At 42.4% G+C, this 26,288-nt stretch overlaps 1 protein-coding gene across 1 annotated transcript in view; it reads right to left on the reverse strand.

Moving 5' to 3' along the window:
- The window catches only part of CDH4 (cadherin 4), a 421,793-nt gene that overhangs the window by 29,475 nt on the left and 366,030 nt on the right, over window positions 1-26,288 (reverse strand). Inside the window, exon 8 of the mRNA XM_066330899.1 lies at window positions 13,769-13,906. Coding sequence (XP_066186996.1) covers window positions 13,769-13,906 — 138 coding nt within the window. The remainder of the gene's footprint in view (window positions 1-13,768; window positions 13,907-26,288) is intronic.

Below are 26,288 nucleotides of genomic sequence, written 5' to 3' on the forward strand. Positions count from 1 at the left end.
ACAAGGCTCCCAGGAGTTTGTGCAGGAAGCATGAGTGATGCTCAGAGTGGTCAGCATGTGCTGGGTTCTTTTTATTTGAGAGACTTTGAAAAACAACAGCAAACCTTAAAGTTTCTGAAGGTGATCTCAGACTGGAGCACAGACAATCTCTGTCTGTGTTCCTGCCACAGGTGACAGCCACTGGCTTTACACTTTGTCTTTACTGATGCAATTTTTCAAATTCTCGAGTAATGACTAACTCTGGATCAATATACAAATTTTACTCTTTGAATATGAAGACAAAGCTGGAGCAGAGGAGAATAAAGCAATACCCTAGCAAAAGAAAACCCTCTCACTTCAGACTCTGGTGTGAGGAAGGAACGTGTAGGTTTCACCTTGGTGCAAAGACTCTTTGAGTACTTGCCAGGAGTTCAGAGCACATAATAGTAAAAGGATATATATATATATAAAAAAAAAAGTAGTTTGCATATCTAACAAAGAGCACTAATTTTTTTTTCATTATCAGATGTTACATTCCTTTGATAGTGTGAAAAGATGCTGCAGAAATGATGACACAAGACACCATTCTGCTGCAAGATAACCATTTCCAAATAAATATATCTTAAGAAATGAGGTTTGAAGTTTGCATAGAAATTTAGATATTTTATAAAAATGCATTACAACACAAAGGAGCTTTTTACAATGTTCATATGAAAGGTTTAGAAAGAGATTAAAATTATGCCCTTGGAAGGCATATAGCCTTGTCAAGAAAAAAAATTTCTACATTAACCCCGTGTAGGAAAGTTGTACTTTATCTCTATTTCAAAGGCTATAAAGAACCACTTTAATCAACCTACTTGACTTCGGGGACTTGCCCATCTCACTGAAACTCATGAAATCTGGCATAGTGTGGTTTCCAGAACACAAAAGCCTTTAATCCGTAAACCTACACTCTTGTACGTTCAAATCCTGATACTATCACCTTGTTAGGAAGTAAAATTGTGAATTTATCCAAAATGGGATCTCATCTCGTCTGAATGATGTAGCCTTTGCAACAGTGACCTTTAACAATGGTTATAACCAACAATGAAAGATTTTATGTCAGGAGCCACTGGAAACAATATACATTAAAATTCTGATCTGATAGCACAGCCCTTTATTTTTCAGTTTTAGACAAGGATCCTTTAAACATTTCATTTGCCCTCTTGTCTAACTTACCTTTTGTTTCTTGCCCGTGGAACGAACAGCAAGAAAAGCTGGCTGATACTTTTCTACAGACTATTTGATTGTCAGGTGTAATTAGTAATGCTCTCTTTAAAATAGAGACATATATTTTAAAACAGCTGGCACTGCCTACAAAAGCCTCATTCTTAAAAAAAAAACCCCTTATATACATACATTTATATAACAGAACATTTTTGCACAGATACATCACAGCTTTACAGTGCTTGACAGCCCTATGCTTCCCTTCAGCTGCAGAACCAAAGGCTGAAGTGACTTGCCTGTCTCCCCAGGCAGCTGCAGAACTGGGCTGGAGCCGTGCCCTGCGCTGGGGCAGAATCCTGAGAACATCATTAATTCATGTGTTACTTGCTAAATCCATTAGGTCAGCCTGGATTAGCCTATCGATCTCCCCAGTGCATTGTCACAGAGCCCTGTGATCCTGGCTCAGCTGCCAGCATGGAAAAGCCCTGGGAAGGCTGGCAGGGAACTGGGATGAGCTGGATCCCAGCACAGCTCTTCCCAGGCTCTGAGCTCCACTGGGGAGCCCACATATAACACAGGTTTGTATGGGCTGGGGAGAAACAGGCCAAAAGCAGCTTGTTCTGCTTTCCAGCTGGGAAGCTCCAGCACCTCAAATCAAACAGGGTTTGGATGCCCTGACTTTGAATTGCCAGAGCAGTGCCCCCTGCATCCCCCACCACGGCAAGGGGGGGCTTTCCAATGTACTTTTACTCTCTAAATAACCAGCCCTAAAAAGAAGATGCAATCAATTCATTTGTTGGCACATCAGGCCTCGCTTCTTCTTCTCCTGCAAACTGCAAAGCAGCAAAGAACCACGCTGCTTTGAACAACACTCTGAAAACATGATTTTCCTGATTTACATGTAAACCAGAGCAGCAAAAACTGAGTGAGAGAGCTCAGCTCCTAAGTGAGCAAAACGTACTCCACAGGTCTGTCTCTTTATCTCTTGGTGAAATGTGTCTAGAGGAGGATGTTTCAATTCAGGCACCTGTAATAAAGTTTCATATAGAAGGGCCTTAGTTGATAAGTCTGGTTTAGGATTTTCTTATTAACTGCCCATTCCCCATAATGAGTTTTAAATTTAATTTTTTCACATTTTAAGGCGTATGAAAGCTGCTCCTGTGCCTCTGGGATCTCAGGATGGGTATTTGGGAAAGGAAGAATTATAAGGGTACTGAAACTGATTTTTTACATGCGCTATAATCCTGGTATTGAGATTTTTAACAAGTTTCCTGCGCAGCACAGCTCAGCCCATCTGCACACTGACTCCTGCTCAAACCTCCTCTGCACTGCAATTGAAATCTCTGTTCCTTCCAGATTAGTCTCAGAATTAGCACACAGAGGGGTTTGGGGGTTTTTAATGAGTAGATTGGAACTCCATCATCAGGCTCTGGAAGACCCTCTGGTCAGGCCATAAGAAGTGTTCCTGACTGGACAGAGCAGTCCTGTAGGGAAGCAGGTGTTTTATTCTAAAAGCGTGGTTTATTCTGGTTTAAAGACACCATCCTCTGCACTGGTGTCACAATGGTTGGCTTTTTATGTTCTTACTGATGCTTAAAATATGATGGCAGTGCCTGCCAGTGGAGTGAGAACTTGCACTCACAGGAGATTTGTGCCAGGCTTTCTACAGGAAAGGATGGAGTCCCTAAAATCTCAGAATTACAGAATTGTCCATATTCAAAGGGACCTGTGAAGGTCACCTGGTCTAACTCCCTGCCACCTTCACCTAGGTGAGAATCAGGCACTCTGGAGAAATGCCTGCCTGTTTACAGTAACCCAGAGCACAGAAAAGAGTACATTAAACACCATGTAATTAATCAGCCTTGCCATGAAAAAGAGGCTGAAATTTTATTTACAGCACTTCCTTTGGAATGGAGCAGAGCAATGCAGTGAGAAACACAGGATATTGGGTCAAAGAAAAGATGGAGTCACTCTACACTTGTAAATTCAGGAAAGAAAAGAGTATTATTTCTCCTTTTTTATTTTTTTGGTAATTAATCTGTTAATTAATCTATCTGTTATTGCACTAAGCTGAGCAGTAGGAAAAACTCTGCCACGCTCTAAAAAACTTTGTGAAACCTTTCAACCCTTCTCTGATTTTAACTGGCTGCTCTCTGTGTTGTGACTGTTTCTTCTACAATGAGGAAGCCTTAATACCTCTTGGACAGTTAGAAAGATTTGATAAGAGAAAACTCACAGCACTCCTAAACCCTTTGCTAAATCTCCCGTTTTTTCCTCCCCACAACATGTCACTAAAGATTTCATAAGTGAAATGTACTTAATGAAATTCCAGATATATATCCTCTTAAAATGATAGCCCTTGGTAAGCAACTGTTTTTAAAGCAACAGAATACTGAAGAATTAAAAACCTGCCGACCCAAGGAGGGGATTTATTTCAGCATCTTCCAATAATGGAGTTACAGAATGTATTTAAATTTCTCAGCCTCACACCAGTGCCTGAGATGCTGTGGACTTCTAAGATAATGAAGTAATCCAGCATAAATGAGTGTTTGCCTGGGATATCTGGCAGACGTGGACATGCCAGGGCTGGGTGGACATCCAGCCCAAACACGATGGTGCTGGGTGTCTACATTCAGACAACTCAAGGAGCCTCTCCAAGGCCAGGTCTGGGTTGAGAAGGAGAATCAGGATTTTTTGTGTATCATCAAAAGCAGAAAGAGGCACCAAATCTACAGGAAACCATTCAGATTTGAGGGAAATGCCACAGGTGGAAAAACGTCAGACGAGAAACGTGGGTAGTAGATACAGAGGGTACATAGAGGATACATAGAGGAGCATCAATGATTTCTCCTTGAAATTTCAGCCTGACTGACACACCAGAGATGATGGGAACAGCATCTGATCCAGACATGGATCTGGTGGCAGAGCCCAGGGCGATTTCCATGGCAGCACAGCACAGAGTAACAAGGGCATTTTTCTCTGACATTTCCTTTGACTGCAGCGATTCCATCTGTGACACGTGTCCCTGTCACACCTCACTGCGCACAGGTAGCTCACACCTGCCTGGAACCACTGGGCAATTCCATGGCAAGCACGGGGTGGGGATGTGTTCTGTGGCTTCTCCCTCTAGATCCTGCACAGGGGAGGACAGGGAGGAGAGAAATCCCTGCTAAATGAGACACTGAACCAGGAGACAGCTCTGCTGCAAATGAGAGGACAAATGGGGGACAGTGAGGGACAGTGAGGGACAGTGAGCAATGGCTGATGGGCACTGTCGTGGGCCAGGGGCTGTCTGTGCTTTGATAATATTACCAGGTATTTAATGCTAATTAGAATTTAAATTATTGATATAATTGCATTATAATATTGATTATATTATAACATTGATTATAATATGACCCCAGCTGCACAAACCTGCAAAGCCAGCAGGACAGACAGCCAAATGTCCAGTCAGTTGATGTGTCACATGCATGCACTGTTAGGTGTCCCACGAGGATGGAGGTGCCACTCACCCCACGAGTGACAGCTGCTGGAAGCTCTGCAGAGGCAGGAGAGCCTGGTGCTGTATGTTCCAAGTGGAACACATGCAGGAAGCACATGGAACCTGTGCTGCTCCTCCTGGCTCTGCCTCCCGTGTGCTGCTGCAGCTCCAGCTGACTGAGATGACACTCTCCAGCATGGAGAGGGGGTTGTACTATTCCTGATTTTACACCAAGTACTACATGTGTCCAATCTGAGAAAGACCAATAGAGGTTTTTTTTAATATCCCCCCACTTTTTTTTTTTAATGACAGAAAATTGAAATTTGTAATGAAACTATCGTTCTCTCTTTTTTTTTTTTTTTTTTTTTTAATCACTGGTCTTTGGCAATTTTAAACTCTGAGGTCTGAAAAATTCATTACCACTACTTCCATCAAGGGTGTTCCTGAAACCAAAATTACTTAATCAACTCAATTTAGCTTCTTGTGTAGACCTAATTCAGAAAAACTTTATCTTCTTGAATTGTTATTGCAATTAATTTCCCCCCCCTTTTTTTTTTCTGCAGCAGACGACATTTCAGTAATTAGATATTCTATAAAAATGAGTTATTCATTCAGAATAGCTTCACTTTTATATTTGATTAATCATATTACCACTGAGGTCTGGGTTTTGTCTCCACGGAAAGTTTAATGACCTCATTTTAATCCTTCTTTTAACCACCAGGCAGGTATCAATGAGGAGAAATAAAATTATCTTCTTTTTTCTTTTTCTCTGCTTTATTTCACAATCTTGAGATTACATTTGATGTTTTTTCTCTGTGACTGACCCATTTACAAGGAAGAATCTAGCTGATTCCAATTAGGTCCAGGGCAGAATCAGGCTAAACAGAGCCTTGAACTGTGCCTTAGTAACTAACGCTCAGTGTAATGGAGAGGAACCAGAACTGCTTTACCACGTGGCAGCCAGTTTAAAGCTCTGTACATGATTAATTTGGTGATAATTTGAAAATGAATGTACTGAAAGGAAATAAACAAAACAAAAGGCACTGTAAATTTAGGTTTTGATTAATGGGGTCTATTAGGAAGAGACTTCTATCAAGGAGATGGCTTTTTTTTTTTTAAATCGATGCATATATACCCACACAATGTAATGGAATAATTCATATAATCCACAATTTATCTGTGAGTAGAGACTTGGATATGATTGATGACTGTTTGCCTGGCATCAGCATCTGTCTATGCTTTGGATCCAGCTAGATGCACATCTATATTTGGTATTTATACATATACATCTCTGTATCTCTATCTGTTTTGCAGTCTCAAGGGTATTTCATCCTTTCTGCCATGTGTTACACTTGGTATAAAAGCTTAACAGACATCACAGAAGAGCTGATGCTTTTTTCATTAAGACGTGAGGAATTATTGTTTTCTCATAAAGTGAGAAACGCCTTTCATTTTAGATGAAAGAGGTGATAAAATAAAGAACAGAAGTTGAGCATCCACAAGAGAGTAGAAGTGTGCCTTGTGTTCCCTCCAGGCACTGGGAAAGCCACAGTGCTCCCAGGGAATCTGCACTTAGGGCTGGGGATTACCCTCATTCTCCAACAGAATGGAACTGTGTGGGCATCACACTTCCTCAGCTCCACTGGACAGGCTTTGCACTGAGGTGGAGATCCATCTCCAAAGGTCAGTTTGACTCCAAAGGCAGATCAAGACACAAAACAGTTTCCTAATCATGGTTAACCTGCATGTCTACAGCTGCAAAGCCCTGGAATTATTGTGGTGAGCTCAGCACAAGGCTGAAACAGGATGGGAATAATGAATATTGTTTCTCCTTGTGCTCTGTTTGTTACTGCTACCTCTCAACCCAACATCCTTAATCTAATTCATTGTTCATGGCAAAGGTTGTCACCAGGACATGCAACAAGAGGCAGAAAGTCCATTTCAATTTATAAGCACTGGGGTCTTATTTAGGAAAACTAGACTGATTTGTGGCTTTTAAGACTTCACTGACTATATATTTAATGGAAATGCACACAGAATTAGGTAGATGCTCATATACCCAAATGCTACTGGGCATATTCGATTCACTGGAATATAATAATTTATTTCAGTTAGAGGCTGACAGCTCTATAACAGCCCAGGCTTTGTTGAGTCGTTTGGCTGAGCCTCGTTTTGACTGGAAAACTGCAAGTGAACACAGTCATCTGGGAATTTCCATGAAAGCATAATTGATTTTTAACAATAAAGCCTGTCTGCAGGACTGTACAGAACTCCTGGGTTTGTCTTCAGCTGTAAAACAACACAGTCCTGTACATTCCCTTACCACAGCACCTGCTCCTTCCCCTGCCAGCTCTGACCTGTGCAATCTACTTGAACTCTGCCTCGTGTGACAAGTGCCTCTAAATTATGCCACAGGCGTAGTTTTGATGATTTAAAAAAGGCTGTGTGATCCGGGCTAATCTACATTCAAATGTCACTGCAGACTTTCTGAATGGCACAGGTGTAGTGACAGGGACAGGGAGATCTGAATGGACAGCTACATCTGCAGTTTTAGTCTGTACACTGGCAAATCATGTACACAGTGCTCAAGATTTAAGCCCTTGATCTCTTCCAGGGTCTAGGAACAGGCTGGAGGCAGATGGACACGTGCCAGGGTCCTGGGAGATAGCAAGCTACCCACTTCCACTAGTTTTTCTTGGATCAGCCTGTAAAGATCTCTTTTTAGGGAGCCCTGGAAGGCATCCTGGTCCAATTTTGTATCTGCAGGAAATCCCAGTGACATCCCACTCCTGCTGAGTTCTCCCTCCACAGTGTAAGATTAATTTGTAAAACATGAGCATGCATGTAAAAGGGATTTCTCAGAACACTCCCATGTTCTGAATGCTTCTGGGTACATCTGCCTATAAATGTGTTCAGGAAACCCCAAGGCAGCCTGACATGGATGCTGATTTTGGTTTCCTACGACCATTAAATATCATTTCTCCGAAGCAGACCTATTTGCATCTTTGCATCCCAGTCACTTGGAAGTCACAATCTCTCAGCCTGGAGGGAGAGCTGAGGGTTTTCCCTGCTACTTTTCTGTTTTGAAGCTCACCGTTAAAAATGGAGCTCAGCAGGATCTGACTGAGGGGGCTGGAGCCCAGGCAAAGCATTCACCCAACTTGCAAAAAAAGTCACATTTTTAAGTTCACATCAGCTATTTCTGTGCAGTGCTGCTCTTGCACAGGTTGATGCAGAGCTATATTCTCTCCTCAAACAAACAATGAACGTGAGAACAAATGCATTCAGAACAGGGAATACAATTTTAGGCTATGCTTGTTTGCTTTTTTCCACAATTTTGGCAAGTTCACAGAGCAGGAGGCTAAGTGAGAGCTACAGCATGGCTGTGAAAAAGGAAATACTAATGCCTTTGTTCAAGGCACTGAAACTGGATTACTACATCCAAATTGGGTCAGAAGAATGAAAACTGAGCAGAGCATAGAGCACAGCAGGGTTAGCAAGATAACCAGGGAAGGGAAGCTGTAAAGCAGAAGGGGATGGAGGATCTTGGCTTGTTTTGCTCCATGGAATGATGTACACAAGTAAATCACAGGGGAGAGAAGATGGGAAGGAAACACCAGAATGGGAGGAGGAAGAACTATTCCTGGTAAAGGACAATGCCCGCAGGGCAGCGATGCTCTGAGAACACCTTCACTCTCTAATTCCAAAGCACTTCTTGGAATGGGCTCAGTAACATCTCCCACAGTACTCAGGGAACCAGAATACCTGCACAGACAAAGGTCAGACATTCCTGGCAGTGTGGTGCCAAAACCAAGAAGCCCTTTTAACTCGGGTCTCTCTCCATGTTCTTTTGTGCAGGAAGCAAGGAGCTCTTCTCTGCAGATTCCAGCACTGCCTGATCCAGCCCAGCACGAGCTAGCTTAACTCAGCCTCACTGCAGCAGCCAGGGGTGAGCCTGGTCTGACAATATTAATTAAATAGGCCAGCTAAAAACTGGCAAGAACTGCTTTTCCCAATGTGCTTGCAACAAGCACTTGCTCCTTCACTGATTAGCCAAGTCCGTGTTGTAACCAGATTTACCTTAAACAGAAACATCCCTCCTGCTCCAACCTCTCTGGATTCAGGTTACTCCACACCAGCAGCTCTGCTTTGACTTCAGCCAGTCTTTCCCAGGCCAGCAAAGGCCAGCACTGCCCTGTGAGCTGGGAAGGACCCATCCATCCCAACAGTCCAGTCCTAAACCTTTGGAGCTGTTCCTAACTGGTGTCAGTGTCAGGATTTGCCAGTGAGGCAGGGAAGGGGATGCTGTCCTAGAGCTGCCTCTTTAAAACAGACTCCACCAGATTCAGCTTTGGAAGAGGAGATTCTCAAAGCAGTGCCAAAGGGCAAATTTTAAAGTAGCTTTAAATAAGACCTCCTGAGGCTCAGGAGCTTAAAGAACTTGAATAGTTCAGTTTCTTTTTTCCTTTTCTTTCTGCACCCCCTCCAAATTTTTTGAGAGGTTGATTGCCAGGCAGGTTTCCCCAAGAATCCACAAGCTCAAGTAATCATGAGCACTTTAGCCCTGTAAAATAATATTTTCCTTACATGGGCTACTATAAAAACAAGTTCTGCACAGTAGGCAAATTTAAAATAACTTTTAATTAACATTTCAGACACAGAAGTCTGATCATGCAAATTCATCTGCGTCTCCTCTCTGTGCCTGATTGTTCCTGATTGAATGTGATAAAAATAGACTTTGTATGAGTCAAGTGTAGGCATGGATTTCTTTCACTTCTCCTCCCCTCTGATTATGCATTTTCTTAGATAAAGTGGAAATCCTTGGATGGCTATTAACAGTATCATGGGTCAGACTGGAAAGGGCATCCTGCCTGAGAGGGGTTAAAGATTTTGCTGGAATTAAAGGTGCTCCTCCTGTGAGCAAGAAAGATGCTTCAATCTTACATAAAACCACACCTGAGACTATCCAGCATTGTTCTGTCCCAGCTGACTTTTAATCTCTGAAATACCAACTAATTTCACTGTGTCTGAGGTAAGCCTCTGGCCAGAGGCTACAGATCTTTGGATCCATATTAGTATGGAAAAATCACAACTCATTGCACACAAGAGATAAATATTTAAGGGAGACTGAGGAATTTCCCCATAATTAAGACATGTCCGAGGACATGACCCTATTACAAGTGTCAAGGACTCTGGAGGGCACAGTGATACCTTTATCTTAGAACAGCAAGAGAGCCAGTTTTCCAGTAAAAATTCCTACAAAGCCTTGGTAACACAGTCCAGTTAAAATGTCAATATTTTAGAACAGCTGGTGACTCGGCAGGTGCAAAAATCCACCAAAAATTCCACAGATAAGAATGAGTCACAGAAAACTTGGGGGATTAAAATACCTCTTTCTATGACATCTGACCCAAAGCTGTGGGCATGGGGCTGGTTGGGCACATTGAGGAGTCAGTGCTACCTCTCCTCTTTGGCAGAGGAAGAGCTGCCTCCATTTATTTTTGCAAGCAACAATGTCACATGAAGAACATAACACTGTGGACAGGCTGAAGTCCCTTAAATAGCCAGAAGAGCATTCCCTGGGTCACAGTCCTGCATTGAACAATTAAAAATGCCCCAAACAGCTTCCTGTGATGTTTACAGCATTTCAGAGGCTGCTCCACTCTTGTGGTGTCTCTCAGGAGACACCTCCTCACTGTTGGCTGCTCTTTGATGCTTCTCAGCACAGGCACAGGTAGCACTGCAGATGAAGAAAACACTCACCATCACATAAAAAAGAGCTGGAAAGGCTCAGAGGAGGCACCAGGTCCTCGCTGTGCCTGGTGCCTTGCAGCTCAATGCAGGTAGTGCTCATGACTGTCAGGACTGGCCACACTGACGGAGACTGGCCCTAGGGTTAACACCAGACTTGAGATCCAAATTCTTTCATCCAGAAACTTGGATTTCTTTCCTCCCATATAATTTCATAACCCTTTGTTTGAGAAGGTGGGGCTCCTTCTTCCCCTGCCTTTCAGGTGGTGGACCAAAGGATGTGAAACCCACTGGCATCAATTTTCATGGAAGCACCCAGGCATTTCGGAGTTTTACTGAGGTATCTTCATTTTGTACCTTTAAGGATCTTTGTAATTTTATTGCTCTTTCACCACTTCTCATCCAGCACTACACTTTGATGCCAGCCCATCTGGTATTTTGGATGTCCATTCACCAACACACCTCTGCTGGATGTGTTATTTTGGCATTTCTGTGTCAGAACTCCACGTGGTCCATGCACACAGCCTCTTCCCCCCTGCACTGTGCTTGGCTACAGACGTGCCCTGTCTCTGCTGACCATCACAGTGGATGCTTTCCTCTCTCCCATCCCGTTGTTAAATTTTACACAGCAACATTAATTCCTGCTGCTGAATACATGAGCTGTGACACCAGCGTGGTGCAGCGTCCTCCTGAGCTACATTCCTATCCAGAAACGATTAAGTCTAAAACCACCCTGGCTGAATGACAGGTAATTTAAGAACCCTATAGGGTGGGCCTTTGTATCTGTCTGGGATGAATACAGCTCCTGAGTTTCTCTCATCTGGCAGCTTGCCAAGAGCAAGCCACAGTTTCAGTTATTCAGCCTATTTTTGTTTTTTACAGCAGCATCTCAATACAACTATTTAAAATAAAAATATACAATATCTCTCCAAACAGTCCGCAGACTTAAAAGAGACCATGGGCTTTCTCACTCTCTGAGGAGCTATAGATTTCCTGGAAAGTGATTTTTGCTATTTTTTTTAGAGGTGTTAAAATGCAGATCAGACTATTTGAGGACAGCGAGGAGATTCAACTCAGGCTTAAAGAAACTCATCAGCCTGATGCTGTTCCCTCTGCCAGTAAGGGAAAAAACATATTATACTTTCATACTCACATGAAATTCAGCCTGGCTATACCCAGGAGTATATCAAAGATATTTGTTTCCATAGAATCAGAAAGTATTATTGTAAAACACCCTTGGTTTTAAACTCTTCATAAAGAAGTCCCATGTGCCACTGTGGAAAGCCTTTGGCCCTTACAAAACTCTTTCTTCGGTGATTGAAATTAGAGAAATTATGGTACACATCAACTCTGCTTAGAGGAAGAGTAGCATTTTCTAATCCATTTAACACAATTCTGTGGGTAATTCTCCTGATGGCTTTTATTCCTTCCACGTTTAACACACATCGAGACATTAAATACTCAGAATTCACCTGAAAGAAAATTTCCATTATCCCACCTTCCATCAGCTTGGAGCAGTGCTTTGGAAAGCCATTAAAACACACCACATCTGGAGGGGATGCTGCCCTGCAGAAGGCACCGATTTCCCCGTGCAAGTCACCCTGACCCAGCTCATCCTGCTCCCCAAAACCTCAGCTCCCAACTCCTCCTGGAGACACGGACCCCTCAACCTGGGTCATGTGAACTACCTGTGCTGAAGTGACACGGCCACTAGATGTCATTCCTTTTTCACTCAAATGGAGGGCAGGGAAGTTATTTCCCCGGCAGAATAAAGTGCCCCCCACACCCCAGGGAGCTGCAGCAGTGCTCTGGTACAAGGTCCAGTGGCCCCACAGACACAAACCTCCTTCCAGAGAGATAAATTCTGTCCTGGCAGGAGACAGGACCACACAGCCCAAATGCTGTATTTTTACAGCTCTTCATAATTGTACCATACTGAAGGAGATCTTTAACCACAACTTTACATCAGAAAGGACTGGAATATCCATGGTGGACACGAAGCACACGTGTTAACATCCACTGGAGCAGCAGCACAGCCTGGGGATTGATGCCCAGACCTGAAAACGTGTTGGGTGCAGCCCATTTTGCTGTGACTCAGGAAGAATTTAGTGTCTTTGTTCTTAGAATCTAGATCCAAGTCACTCTGTGAGAACAGGTTGTTTGGGATGTCAGGGTGTCAGAGCCCCAAGCCCAGCTCCAGATGGAGATGGAAAGACCCAGAGTCCAGAACTGACATGAATCCAGTTTGGGTCCACAGGGGCATAAACTGGGCTCTGCATGACTTCCTTAAGTTCTGTGACATATCTGCAGTTTGTAAGAGTACAACCAAGGGGAAACTTTGGTCCTACGCTAATAAATATTTAGAGACCCTTTAGGATGGAATGAAAATTCAGAATAATATAAATAATAAAAAAATTCCTCCAAGGACATTCAGTGACCTGAGCACAAAGAAGTTAGACCTTCTGTATTTGTAAAGATTTGATGTCCATTTAAGATACAACACTAACTGCTCCTTGTTGACCCTCATATGAATACAGACAGGGGGTACACAAGCATTTCTCATTTATTAGCATACAGACCTCTGCACTGCTCTGTGACTTCTAAATTTACTATGCACATTTCACATGTTCTACATCTATGGATTATGAAGGCTGGAATGAACCAGACCACATCATTTCACCTTCCAATCCTTCATTTTTACCTTAACCAGCTCTAAAACTCTGTCGTTTACAATCTCTGTTTTTTTCCCTTTGCCCTCCAGGAGTACCTTGGAACACATGAGAACAGAAGAGGACTGTGCTAATAAAACATAAGAAAAATCTTTAACTGATTAAAACCAGATGTACTGAAGAATATCTACATGTTTACTGCCAGCCCACACAAATATGATTTAGATTTACCAGTTAGATTTACCAGTGAAATACAAATTTTACCAGCTACCTGTTACCATTTAGAGTACTTACAGCCCTCTTGAAACCATATCCAAGCCACAAACCCCCAATATCTCTCACTGCTCAGGGTTTCACTCCTAAATATTAATAATAATAACTCTGATATGTCTACAGGCAATTGCTGTGAAACAACTGCATCCTCTTTGGTGCAGTCAGACATGGGCAGTTTGCCACGTTATTCCAGCTCCTTCAGTGCCTTGGCCAAATCAGTCACCAAGTAAGTTGTGCTGGTTCATGAATCAGTCTTTTCCCTTTTTCTCCCCTGAAAGTCTTTATTCCACAGTTATCCATCGAAGTTCCTCCTATCTGCCCAACCAGTTTGGAGAGACAGCAGATACCAACACGAATGAATTAAACCCACCCTGGCCATGCATCACCCTGCTGATGTGTGGATACTCACAGTGCTGGTGGTGAATTCAGGGGGATTGTCATTCACATCTGTCACTGTAATGATCGCTGTGGCCGTGTTTGAGAGACCATAATTGAGATTTCCTTCCATATCTGTGGCTTGAACGATGACTATGTACTGCTGAACTTTCTGGAAAAAAAGAAGAAAAGGAAACGATGAGACAAAAATGCACCCATGTAAAACACTTTGCTTTGTTTTCCTTATACAAGTGTGATCTTTAAGCAGACTAAGAAGTTAATTGGATTAAAAATGTTAGTTCAAAAAAAATCAATTTTTCTGCAACGTTTTTGAAGTGATTTTTGCATAGATTGGTGGACATCGCCTGTCTCATGGGAAAATAAAAGTCTTATGGGCAAAATTCCCTGCTTGAAGCTGACATTTTTATTAACTTTTAAGTATTTTCTGCAACATTAGCTTCTGTCTTCTGAAAACTAGTAGAAGTTTTGTTCATGTGTTTTCACTGAAAACATTGCTAAGAACATTATACCCCCAAAATTGACATCAACATTGCCTGGCGGCCCTCCAGCTCATTCTGCTCACACAGTTTGATGCCCAAAAAGCATTAAAATGCTCTTCGTGTTTCAATCCCTAACACAATCCTGGTAAATAAGGAGAATTTAAGTCCAGTATGGAAGAAAAAAATAATTCAATGCAATAAACAGCAGTTCAGTAGAACTAATTTAAATTCCTGAGCACCCCCGACAACACAGCTCTCAAAGGAAAAAAACATCACAGAGCCGGCCATAAATATCACACAGTGAAGTTCTAAAGCATGCTGCAAGTCAACACAACTGGAAAATAAACCTGAATAAAATAGGAGAGGCCATCTGATGTTGCATGTGCACAGATCTTCCTGGGATCTCTTTATTTAGGAATATCTGCCTGCACCAAGAGAAGTCTCCTGATCTTTATGACTGGCCTCAACAATAAATTTTCATTTAGATCTGCAGAATTTACTATTTAAGAATTTTACTATGAGGATTTCGCTTATGTGTTGTGCTCACAGAGGACTTTAGAGGCAGATAGGAAAGCAAAGCTCCTCTCCTGAAAAGCAACGCCTGAGAACCAGGGAAGGATCCAGCCAAAAGCTCAACACAACCCTGCTCCTCAAGGCTCCAGGTGGCACATCACAGAGCCCCAGAGGTGTGTAAACCAGGTGGAGGCAGAATTTTATGCAGGAAAAGCTTTTCTGTGAAGTCAGGTGGAGGGACTTGAATGCAAAAAAAGACCAACTAGCCCCAGAACACAGCTCAGGTACCCAGAGCTGCTCCTTTAAGGTGTCAATGCTACAAGCGTGTGTAAAATGTCAAATGTCCCCTGAAGTTTCAAAGGGCAAGAATTAGGTCAATTAGATCTCTTTATTCCCATATAAACATCCTTGAAGTGCTGTAATTGGCTCAGTTCTTTAATTCTTCTGAGTTGCCGGAATAAGAGATCTGCATTTTAGCTTTATCTTGATTCCAGGGCTTTTAATTGACCTGCTAAATTGACAAGACATCACACTTAGGGATCCATCAGCACCTTGCAACTGGAATATATTATGGAAATGCACTTTCATTATCTCTTCCTATCTTGTATAATAAAACATGAGGGAGAAACTATTGTTAGCCCTTGTTTTGCCTCATGCAAGAAGGTCTGTTCACTACTCCATTTGTAAATCACTGCAGAAGGCTGAAATATCCTTATTAGTGAATGCAATTTCTAGTTCATATTTTTTCTTCCTTTTTCTTCTTCTATTTCAGCTGTTTCTTCCTTATTCTCTGTTACAGACAACCTGAGAGGCTAATGAAAGTATTTCCCAACAGGGCAAATACTTTGGTTTAAATAACAGAAGGTTTAAATCATAGGAGTGGGGAGGATACTTTAAAAAAGTAGCAGCAATCAGATTTCACATAAATGAGAAAAACACATCTGTGTCTATATATTCACAGACCCCAGGTTTACAACAGAGTTGTTTTATTTAACAAACACCACTCACTTAGCTGTGCAGCGTTAATAAAAAAATCTCACACAAATTCAGAACACTAAATTAACGAAGTTTAGAAGAAAGATGTCGATCACATCATGCAACACACACACACACACACACACAAAAAAAAAAAAAAAAAAAAAAAAAAAGAAAAGAAAAAAAAAAAGAAAAAAAAAAAAAAAAGAAAAGAAGTGAGCTAGATTCCTAATCTGCCAAACCATCAGGCACATGGTTGCCACCACATCCAGCTCCATCTGAAAGGCTTCACCTCTGTGGGCATAGAAGAGTGCTCCTTTCGAGTGCCTAGTTTTAGTTTATAACTAATTCAATCTCCAGTGAAACTGGCCCCAGCAGATAACAAATTACTGATTTTTTGTTTTTCTCTAGCTAATCTTTTTGCTTTTGTGCATTAAGTTGATTTTATTGAACTATTCAATCAATTTCAATTTCAGCATGTCCTTCTAATTTGTCACATCGTCTCCAGGGGCATCTCAGTTTGTTGTCCTAATAGTATTATTATTGTTACGACTATTAAAAACAAAAAAAAAAAAAAAAAAAAAAGAAAAAAGAGGCAGCCTAATGCCCCCAAGCACGAGAGACATTTTCTCGATGGCATTTTGATCATACAGAACAATTCTCCTATTCTCTTCCTTTGCGAAAATGACATTTTAAATAGCACAGGGCAGAAACTGCAGCATAGAGGTAAACCAAACTGGTCCTAACATTTACTGTATGTTTGCTCTGATGGTGATGCTGTGGAGCTCAGGAAATGAGCCTGTGGCCCAAGGGGGTCTAGACTAAAAACCCAGTCCCAGTGAAGCCTGTGGGAGGTGCCGTGGCAAATGTTTCTAATAAATCTAACAGATCTTCATGCTACAGCAAAGCAAATGTGCTGTTTCTACTCCAGCCAAGGAAAAAAAAAAAAAAAAACACAACCCTCATCTTGATAAGTACAGAGCTTTTAGTCTGACCTAAAAATTAAGAAGGACTTTTGAAGGAAAAAATTATGAAGGAAGGAATAATTAAAGGAACTGTGGCAGATCTAATCTGTCTGCTCTTCTGTCAATCATCTGATAGAGTGCCCCAAAGAAATACATCAGCTAAATTCCAGAAGATGGGAATTGGTTGAAGGAATCTGTTAAGCTGGTTAATGGGAAATTAGTGAAGGGTTTGGTTAAAAAGGTGCCTTGTACAGGAGGAATGGAAGCTTGGAAAAAGGGCAACGGGATAACGGAAAGCTGTAATTTAATAGCACAAAATACAGGAAAACTCAGCAGGGCACCAACCCAATAAAACTTTCCTGGAAGTTGTTTTATTGGACACAATAAAACAAGAGGAAGGAGGGCTCTCCCCATGTCCCACCATCTCCCTCCATCTCTCCAAGCACAAACGCTGCTGGCAAACGCCCCGTGTGATGCTCTCAGCCCCGCACATCTGGCAGTGCTGGTGGCCTGTGCCAAGCACCCCGGGCTCATCGGGATGCTGCTGAGCACAGTCCAGGTCCTTGTGCTCGCTGCTGAGCCCCCTGAATCCAACCAGGTGCCGGCACTGAAGAGCCCATCACCGGGAGAAGAGCCTGGAAGAGCCTTGCCTTGTTTAGTCTAGCAAAAATGAAGGCTGATAGCAGATATGATTGCTGTCTATAAATAACATCAGGAGGATAAACACTAGGGAGGCAAAGATGCAATTTAAGCTAAAGGACAATGTTGACACAAGAACAAATGGGTGTAAACTGGCCATGAATAAATTTAGGCTGGAAATTAGTGGGTCCTTCACCACTAAAGGAGTGAGATGCTGGAGCAATCTAATACAGGGTCTGCGGAGCAAAAACGTTAAAAAATGTATTAAATTAAGGCTAAATCCTCTTGCTCTAGGTAGAAATTATGAAAAAATTGAGCTAAAGCAGAAGGCAGATCTCTCAGCGTTCTCTGTGTACAAACAACTTTCTAAAGAGAAAAAGAAGAAATCCCCTTTCAGGCCAAATAGCACAGACTGCTCATGTGAAAAGGCTTAACACTGATCGTTATCACTGAACCAGCCCATTCCACTGGCACACACAAAGGACCAGGTGCCCCAAACAGAATTACAGCTACTGCAAGTGGCTCTCCCCATCGAGACAGAGGCTGGCACCGAAAGCCCGGCTCAAATCCCTGGCTGAGCTGAGCACAGCCTTGCTGAGAGAGGGAATAAACAACAGTAAATCGTATTGAGAGACAGAGCAGAAAAGAACAAAGTATTTTAAAATGAAGTCCTACTAATGGAATGCTACCTGTGATCCCAATTTCCAAACGAGCACGCACAGGATTTGAGAAATGTGGCTATTGCCAGTTTACACAGGCAATTATTATACATCACACATGGGCTGGGGAACTGTGTATACCGAAGTCCAGAAATGCAGTAATTATGTGATTAAATTAATCTGCATTATGGACAAAGGGTTTGCAAAATTAGGACCTACATTTTCAAAGCTCTGTACAAATATTGTCCAATTAATTACTACTTCCTGAGAAATGTATGACTAGCTAATTTTAGCATCACGTCTGGTAAAGCAAATAAGGTTACCAGGATGTAGAATTATTAGCAGGAATCTGTTGGTGAAGGAGATAGAAAATCTAAATTCTATTTCCTCCCGTGGTTATCCTCACATCTTCTTTATGTTTTTTTTTTTTTTTTTTTTTCATCTTCCCCTAATTTTGCAACACCAGTGAGATGAGTATGAGAAGCTTTTGTGATTTGTTTTCTAAATAATTTTTTTGGCATGCTAGTGAAGACTTGATGTTCATCTTTTTGGGTATCAGAGATGGCAAACACACCATCAATAAATACTGCACCAGAACCAGGAAAGGCAATTTAAAAACAAACTTTCACTTGACTCAAGCAGAGGTACTTTTTCCAAAAAGACCTAACTAGCCACCATTTACACAAAGCTCACAGGAAAAGCTTTCAAAACATCTATCCCTTAATATTCCCTACTTAGCCTTGGTTAAATAAAACCAGATTTCCAGCAGAAAGCCCTCTTCTGGAAGCTCTGGGAAGAAGGCAGCTTTCAGAGAACACGCAGAGAACCCAGCACATCTGCAACCCCCACAGCGATGGTGGTGCCAGAGCTGAGCAGAGTCTTGGAGAAACCTTGACTTTTTCATCTCTCCCAGACAACACAGCATCACACTGTGGCTGCAGAGTCCTCGGCAGACATCAGACCCTGGGCTGTAAATCCCAATGCACAGGCAAAATGCAGTTTTGCCCCATCACAGCCTCGCTATACAGGACCAGCTCCTACCTGAGGTGTTCATGTTTCTGCTAAGACAGGCAGAAAACAAGGCAGCGAAGGCAATTTCTAAAGCAAACTGGGCCACTTGCTCAGTGCTGCACAGCCACAGACAGTGAAGCAAACAGCCAGGGATGTTTTTTTCCATTTGGCTGGGGCTGTTTGGTTTTTCCTCCAGCATGGCAAGGTGTTCCCCTTTCACAAGCCTCTGGTGTAGTTGATTTTATGAGCTGCTTGTGATGGCAGAGCCCCAGGCAGGGGTGGTGCAGGTCTGGCTCTATCCAGCAAGGCAGAGTTTACTCTGCTGGGAGCAGCCCTGTGCTCACCAGCCTGCCTTTCCTCCTAGCAGAGGTGTTGGTGTGACACCCTGGGCAGACCCTGTGTATTCCTGCCACCACCCAAACACCAATAAACTCCTCTGTACCTCAGTCCTACCACCCACAGCAGCTTCATCCACACCTCCAGCCTGGAGGAGCCGTTCCATTGCCCTTCAAAAACCATTCTGTCTGATACAAATGAAGGTCCATGGCCAAGCTCAGGACTTTCACTTGGCACTGGAGCTATATTGACATCCACCTTTAACAACTTTCTCCTGGCAGCCTGATTAACAACCAGCAATTAAACCTGCTCTTAACACTTTCCCTCTCAGCACCTAAGGCCCATAACGTGGGGGATCTCACACCTTATACAACTCATCTTATTCTCTCTTAAGCTACTGCACTTTATGCTAGTATATTAATGTGTTACAATTTACACCTTTTGACCCATTTGGAACACCAATAACTGTTCAAGCTTCTCCCGGGGCGGGTGTCGAATCTCTCACATAAGTGTAAATGGGACCTGCTCGAGCTTTTAGCAGCTCTTTCCTCTTTTGTGCTTCAGCTTCTGAAAGCAAAACAGCCTCTGGTGGTGGGTACAACACCCAGCACTAGCAAGCTGAGCTTACCTATGAAAGCAGGAGGAAGTGCTTTAAAAGTTACCTGAAAGGGAGTGAATATGATCTTTTCATCACACAGAGGTTACAACATCAAAGAATGCCAGAAAGCCTTTCAGGAGTCTACTCTGTTTGGCCTTTTAGTAGCGTGAGACCAAACAGTTCAGTGGCTGCTGCCCAGGGCTGCCTTTTCTTGTCTCATTCAGGCAGGGGAAGTGGTGAAGTGGAAACCCGTCCCTGCACTGGCTACAGAGCACACCCCAGCAGGCATCCCAAAAAGCCTTCCAGCATCCTGGTCACATCTCCCAGGAGCCTCCCAGACAGGAGATCTGCGAACCAAAGAGAATTGCTCATGCACCTCATCTCAGGGAGAGAGCCAGGACGCCTCTGAACAGCTCCAGGAGCAGGGCTAGTGACTGAGCAGCTCCGAGAGCGAGCTGCCAGTTGTCAGGGATACACAGGGAAGCGCAGAAATAGAAACTCCAAGCACTGAAACAGCCCTGAGACAAAACCAGAAAAAAAAAAGAAAAAAAGAAAAAAAAAAAAGAAACAAAAAAAGAAACAAAACCAACGCACAGCAGACAAATAACTGGAAATGGAAAGACAGGCTGGGGATCCTGATGGATCATTTTAATGATTCTCTTAACAATGTCTGGTGCCAGCAATGCCGTGCACAGGAAGGGCTGTATTAAACTGGAACAGTGGTGCTTCGAGTGCAATATGCTGCCACCACATTATCTGAGACAGTTACTTTTTTCTCTTTTTTGGAGTTTTACTCCTAAGGGATTAGACACTGAGCCTGGGCTATCAAGGTTTTGAAAAAACACCCAAGCTGCAGTGAAAAATGCGGAATTTCAGTGCGGAGACTTCTGCCCAAAGAAGGAGGCATACAGGAAAACACATCCACCAAAACAACGAAATGACCCAAACACACCTTGAGGGGGTTTGCCAGGCCCTGACCACAGCTGGGGTCACTGGTGGCAGCAGAATGTTTAGAAGTGTGCTGTGTCCAAGGTTAACAGCACAGTGGGGTTTTGGTATTAACCCGATACTTGTTCTGCATTTCGACTTGCAGAGGGTGGGCTACAGAGGCCACAACATTTCTTATTTGATATTTGAGCACAGGCATTTCTCAAAACTTGAATGAAGTGACCCAGGTGCTATGAGCTGACTTCAGAACTATTGTCAGAATTATGAAATTATTGTCAGAAACCCCATTGTTACAGACTCTCTGTCCTTGGATAGTATCAACTTTTCTATTTAGATTGTCAGTTAACGAGCTTCTCAAATGGTTCTCTCACTGATATCAACATCAGAATCACAGAATCACTAGAAATGGGTATCTCTCTTTTCAGTGATCCAAGCTCCAAATTAGATGTAAATCCACAAAGAAGCAGGGGAGAAATAAGGAAACTGAATTACCTGTTTCTGACAGTCATGCAAAGGGATGGCAGTGAGCTGGCATGAGCTACAGATAAATTTCACTAAAAAAAAGAGATGTGATGAATATCTTGGATAATGTATTTCGATTCTGACTACAGCCACTGTGCCAGAACAGAGGAGGGTTGTGATTAAGGCTGCAGGCTGCAGCTTGGAAGATCTGGATTTCCTTAGCATTTTCCCAAACCCTCCCCAAGTGACCTTTAGCAGGTCATTTAATTTTTCCATGCGTCAAAAAAAATTGAAAATAACACTTCAAAATGAAATTAAAACTCCTTCTGATCTAACAGTGATACCGTGAGAAGAGAAATCCATTTGTGGAGCACTCAGCCTCTGGGATGAGGGAGGCTGCACAGGACAGAGCTGGTGTCCATCTGCAACTCCCAGGAACAGGAACCAGCTCCAACTCAGCTCCCACCAACACTTTCCAGCCTTTATGCCCCAGAGATTCCAGGTCATCTCACAAAAAGCACTTAAAAGGAGACCTGAGGAATAATGAGCCTTCTAACTTTTGGCGGAGGCAATTTCTTTAAAACCATGAAATTACATTTGGCTTTTCTTGGGCAGGGAGAGATGAGCAAGAGTTCAAAGTCTGGGTGGTCACACAGCTCCCAGGGCTGCAGAGAGGTGCCCTGTGGTAAACATGCCAGCCGTAAATTGAGGCTGCTTCCAGGTGCTTTTTGCCACTTACTGACAAAAAGAGTGAGTGCTGAGACAGAAAAACCTCAAAATCTCAAGGCAGAGAAGGGAAAGTAAACAACAATCTCAGAAACATTTTTTTTTTTTTTTAAGTAAGAAACAACCTTCTTTGGACTTGTGCAAAGCAAATTTCTCCTGCGGCGTGTAACTTCTTGGTGATTACCCAAAGGCCAGGCTTTAGGATAAAAAAATATCCTAGTTATGTCCATTGCACTCTTATAATCCACAAAACCTTTGCTGTCAAATGCTGCCAGAGCAATTTAATAAACAGGGAGAATGCCTTAATGTATTCTGAAACCTGAAAACCACCCATCATTAGCCCCACATGCTGTTTTCCTACTTTCTCTGCTTTAAGCCATTTAGCTGCTACAGCTGTTTTTCTTGTAAGTCTGACTTCTGTTTTTATCAGCCTGATTTGTTTTCTGGTACATCACGCTTGATTAGAAAGAGGAAGAAAAACCTTTCACAATTCAGGTAAAACTGCCTTCTTCTTTAAGCTCTGTCAGGCTGGAAGCTTGAAAAAGATCATCAAGAGGATCAGTGTAGGTGAATAAATATTCATAATATTGCTCATTATTTATACTTGGTCTCATTTTTGCAGGTAAGCTTGAAATTCCACACTCATGACACCACTGATGTAGCCAGACCTTTTTATTCTGAGGAACACGAGGTTTTTTTAAAAATCTGTCAGTGCAGCAACTAAAAAAATAAAATCAATGTTATATATTCAAACCATTTTGTCTAATCCTATATGTATACGCGTGCTATGAACAACACTAAGATCCTGGATTTTAAAATTGTTGGCAGTCAGGAGCACAACACAAGTCTGGGGCGTCTGTACTGTGTTGACTCCTTATGGTCTGGATAAAATAAACTCATTTGGTGTCATTTGTTATTCACTGCTGAGAATTATTTTAAGAAAATGGCTTGGCTATGTCCCTGCTGGCTGCATATCATCTGTGCCTTATGAATTGAAGGGAAGGTCCAAACAGAGAAGGAACAGGTTAGAACCACAAAAGCAGCTGATTTAATTAAATTTGGCAGAAGGAAAGGTTAGTGGAAAACAGTCAAATAACAGGGAAGAGATTAATGTGATATGCTCCCTATTGTATTTCTCTTAAGAGCTGTTTCACCCAGCGTGGGCAGGGTCATGTTGTGTCGATTTGCTGAGGGAGAATGTGATTGACAACTTCTGGAAAAGAAATTCAGTTTGGTTGTGAAGTTGGAAACAGTAAAGGAGGCTTTTGTCAAAACCAGCTCTGCCTGCAAAGACTTTGTTTCCCTGCCTTGGAATAGAGCTACATGAAAACAGGTGCAATGAAAAAGATCTCCAGTGCTGTGGGAAAATGGACTAAAAGCTTATCGTGTGAGTGAAGGATTTTTTTTTTTTTTCCTGGCTGAAATTCTGACCCATGACAAGAAAGAAAGGCATTTGAACGTGAACAATATTTGCTCTTGCTAATTTTGTATATATTAATTATACTAAAGATGTAACACACAGGAAATAAAAACATGCAGTTGATTCAATACTTGACTTGTTCTATATCTTGGTATAGAAGGGCTACAGTTGAGACTGAATATGATGGAAGAAAAAAAATTAACTTAGGTCCAGAGTAAAGTCCAGTAATAAAGTTTGTGATAACTTATCAAATGCTACACAGCTAAAATTACCTCAGTGGTACAAATCATTCACTGAGACAAGTCTAGGATTAATGGAGGATAAAGTGCTACACTTTTCTGAAGGAGGCATCTCAGCTTTTTTTACAAGCTAATGATCCTGATGTTTATATCTAGTTGTGTTAGACAAATAGAAAAGAAAGATTTTTTATTAAGCACTGTATTAATGGATTTGAGAGAAATCACGAATGGGTAATTATGTGTACTCTTACATGAGAAAAGGCCACCAAAATGAAGAACTATTTTCAGAGAGCAGTCTTCATAGCACAGGGCTTCCCATGGAGCCTCCTGATGGTTGTCAGCACTCACTGCTCTCTGGGTGCAGCATTTGGGGAGTGAGACTCAGGGATCCCAGGAAAACACTTACGGCTACACTGACCATCGTGTGTTTGCAATGGGAAGTGGCTGCAGGGCATTTGGGCAAACTTAGTTTTGGGTTCTGTTATACAATTAAATACATTTCATTCTCACCTCATTCCCCAAGACCCAGCAGGGAAACAGCGCAGTGAGGTCTGAGCCCCAGCAGGGCTGCTCTGGCCTCCTGGTACCTGCTCCCTGCCTTGGAGCTCACTATCCCTGCTCACAGGGCTTCCCACACGAGACAAAACCAGGAAAGTGAGGAACAGGAACAAATGACTTCATGATAAACTGGGAAACTGCTGATAAAGGAAATGATTGAGACGCCAGGCTGGCAGAGTGCCACTGCAAGAGCTGCTGTGATGAGCAGGGACGTTTTCCTTCCCATACTGAGCCTGTCAGCCTTAATCAGATCTGCCTTAGCAGAGTGTCTGTACAGCCAGGTGAGGCTCCAAAGAGAGCAGCCACTGCCATCCACAAAAACTGCTCCATGTCAGTGACAGGAGAGGGTCTGGTCAGAGCAGAGCTCCAGGAAAAGCAGATTGATAGAAGGAGTGTGAAATTACAAAGCCCTGTTTATTAATTTGAAAGAGGAGGGAGTAGACCAAGAAGGATTTTTGATAATCCTAAATTGTCCCAGCTGGACAGGGAGACCTTTGGAAGGGTACCTGGAGCCCTTTCTGGTGACTGTGTATGACAAGAGGATGGAGCAGCAGCCATAAGGCATTGCAATAATTGAAGACAAAATTTAATTTTCCCAGATCAGGGCTTTAATCAAACAGCATTTAATTTCTGTGCTTTTTGTCATCTAAGGGATGTGCAAGACCTTTGCAAGTGTCAAAGGCCTCTAGGTGACCAGGAGCAGGTTCCATCATAGCAGGGGAAATTTTATCAAGGAATTGGAACTGTAGAGACCCCCTTGACAACCTCCCAGGTTCCTGTAATACGGAATTAACTTCACATTGCCACGAGGTATAAAAGAGGAACTTGCCAACCACTTTTATGTGATGAAATGCAATTCTTGCAGTTACAAAATGGAGGAATGTAGCATTTTCTTGGCTATTAGCTGCAAGAGGGAATTTCGGCACTTCAGCACTCCCCAATTCTGGCTACATTTCTGCTTAAAAAACATTTATGTAGGGAAGTGCTGAATTTCCTACAAGAAGCAAAATGACCCTGAATTTAGTAGGCTACATTATCAAATACGCAAAAGCAACAGACTGAAATGAAAAATTGCAAAGCATAATTCTGCCAAGAAAATTAATCCTTGTTAACCCATGACCTGATCATATATGATGCTGCTCTGACGAGCTTACTGAAATGCTATAAATAATGCCAGCATATTTTATTTTCTTTGTAGGCATAAATATTGACAAATTCATACTCATTAAACTTCTGCAAGCTGAGAATTATTCCTATTCCTCAAATGGGGAACAGGCAGAGGAATTAAGGCTCTTTTTGCAGAGGGATTCATTGGTTTGCAGAGTCCAGTTGGAGATGCTGAATGCAGTTTTAAGCCTTCTTTATGCACAGAAGTAAAACTGTATTGATTAAATCCGCCCTCACAATGTTACTTCTTTTCTCCCCACCCTCAGCTCAGACCTGTTTCTATGTGCAAGACAGTCCTTTTGCTGAGTTGCACCAGTTCCCTGAGCAGAATTATTCCAAACAGAAACTTTTTGCTCATGTAAATAAACTGACTGTAAGTTCTGGGCAGCAATTCATCGCTCTGTGCTCAGTGACAGAACCAGTCCAAAAATGTAAGTGCAGCCTGAGGATATAGGTACATAAAAAACTCATTGTGAGACAAGCTGGGGCGTGGATTTACAGTGCTTTAGTCCCTCCACAGGATCTGCTTCATGCCACCCATCACCTGCCATAAACCTGGGGTGCCTTATCCCACTTAAGGGTACCACGTGTGAGCTGGAATTTGTTTAGGCTATGTTAATTGCAAACAATAGTCCTTATTTCCAGTAATCATGATTTCTGGCAACTACAAAGGGAAACAGACACTGTGGGATAAAGAATTCCCTCAAACCAAACTATTTTTGCTTTGGCTGTGATGTGGAATTCAAATAAAATCATCTCATCTGTGGTCCATGCTCCAGAATCTCAAAGTTGCCTGTACAATGCAAGAGAAACATCCCCAAAACTGCATCCCTATTTT

This window comes from Sylvia atricapilla, chromosome 16, assembly GCF_009819655.1.
Source record: "Sylvia atricapilla isolate bSylAtr1 chromosome 16, bSylAtr1.pri, whole genome shotgun sequence".
NCBI classification, from domain to species: Eukaryota; Metazoa; Chordata; class Aves; order Passeriformes; family Sylviidae; genus Sylvia; species Sylvia atricapilla.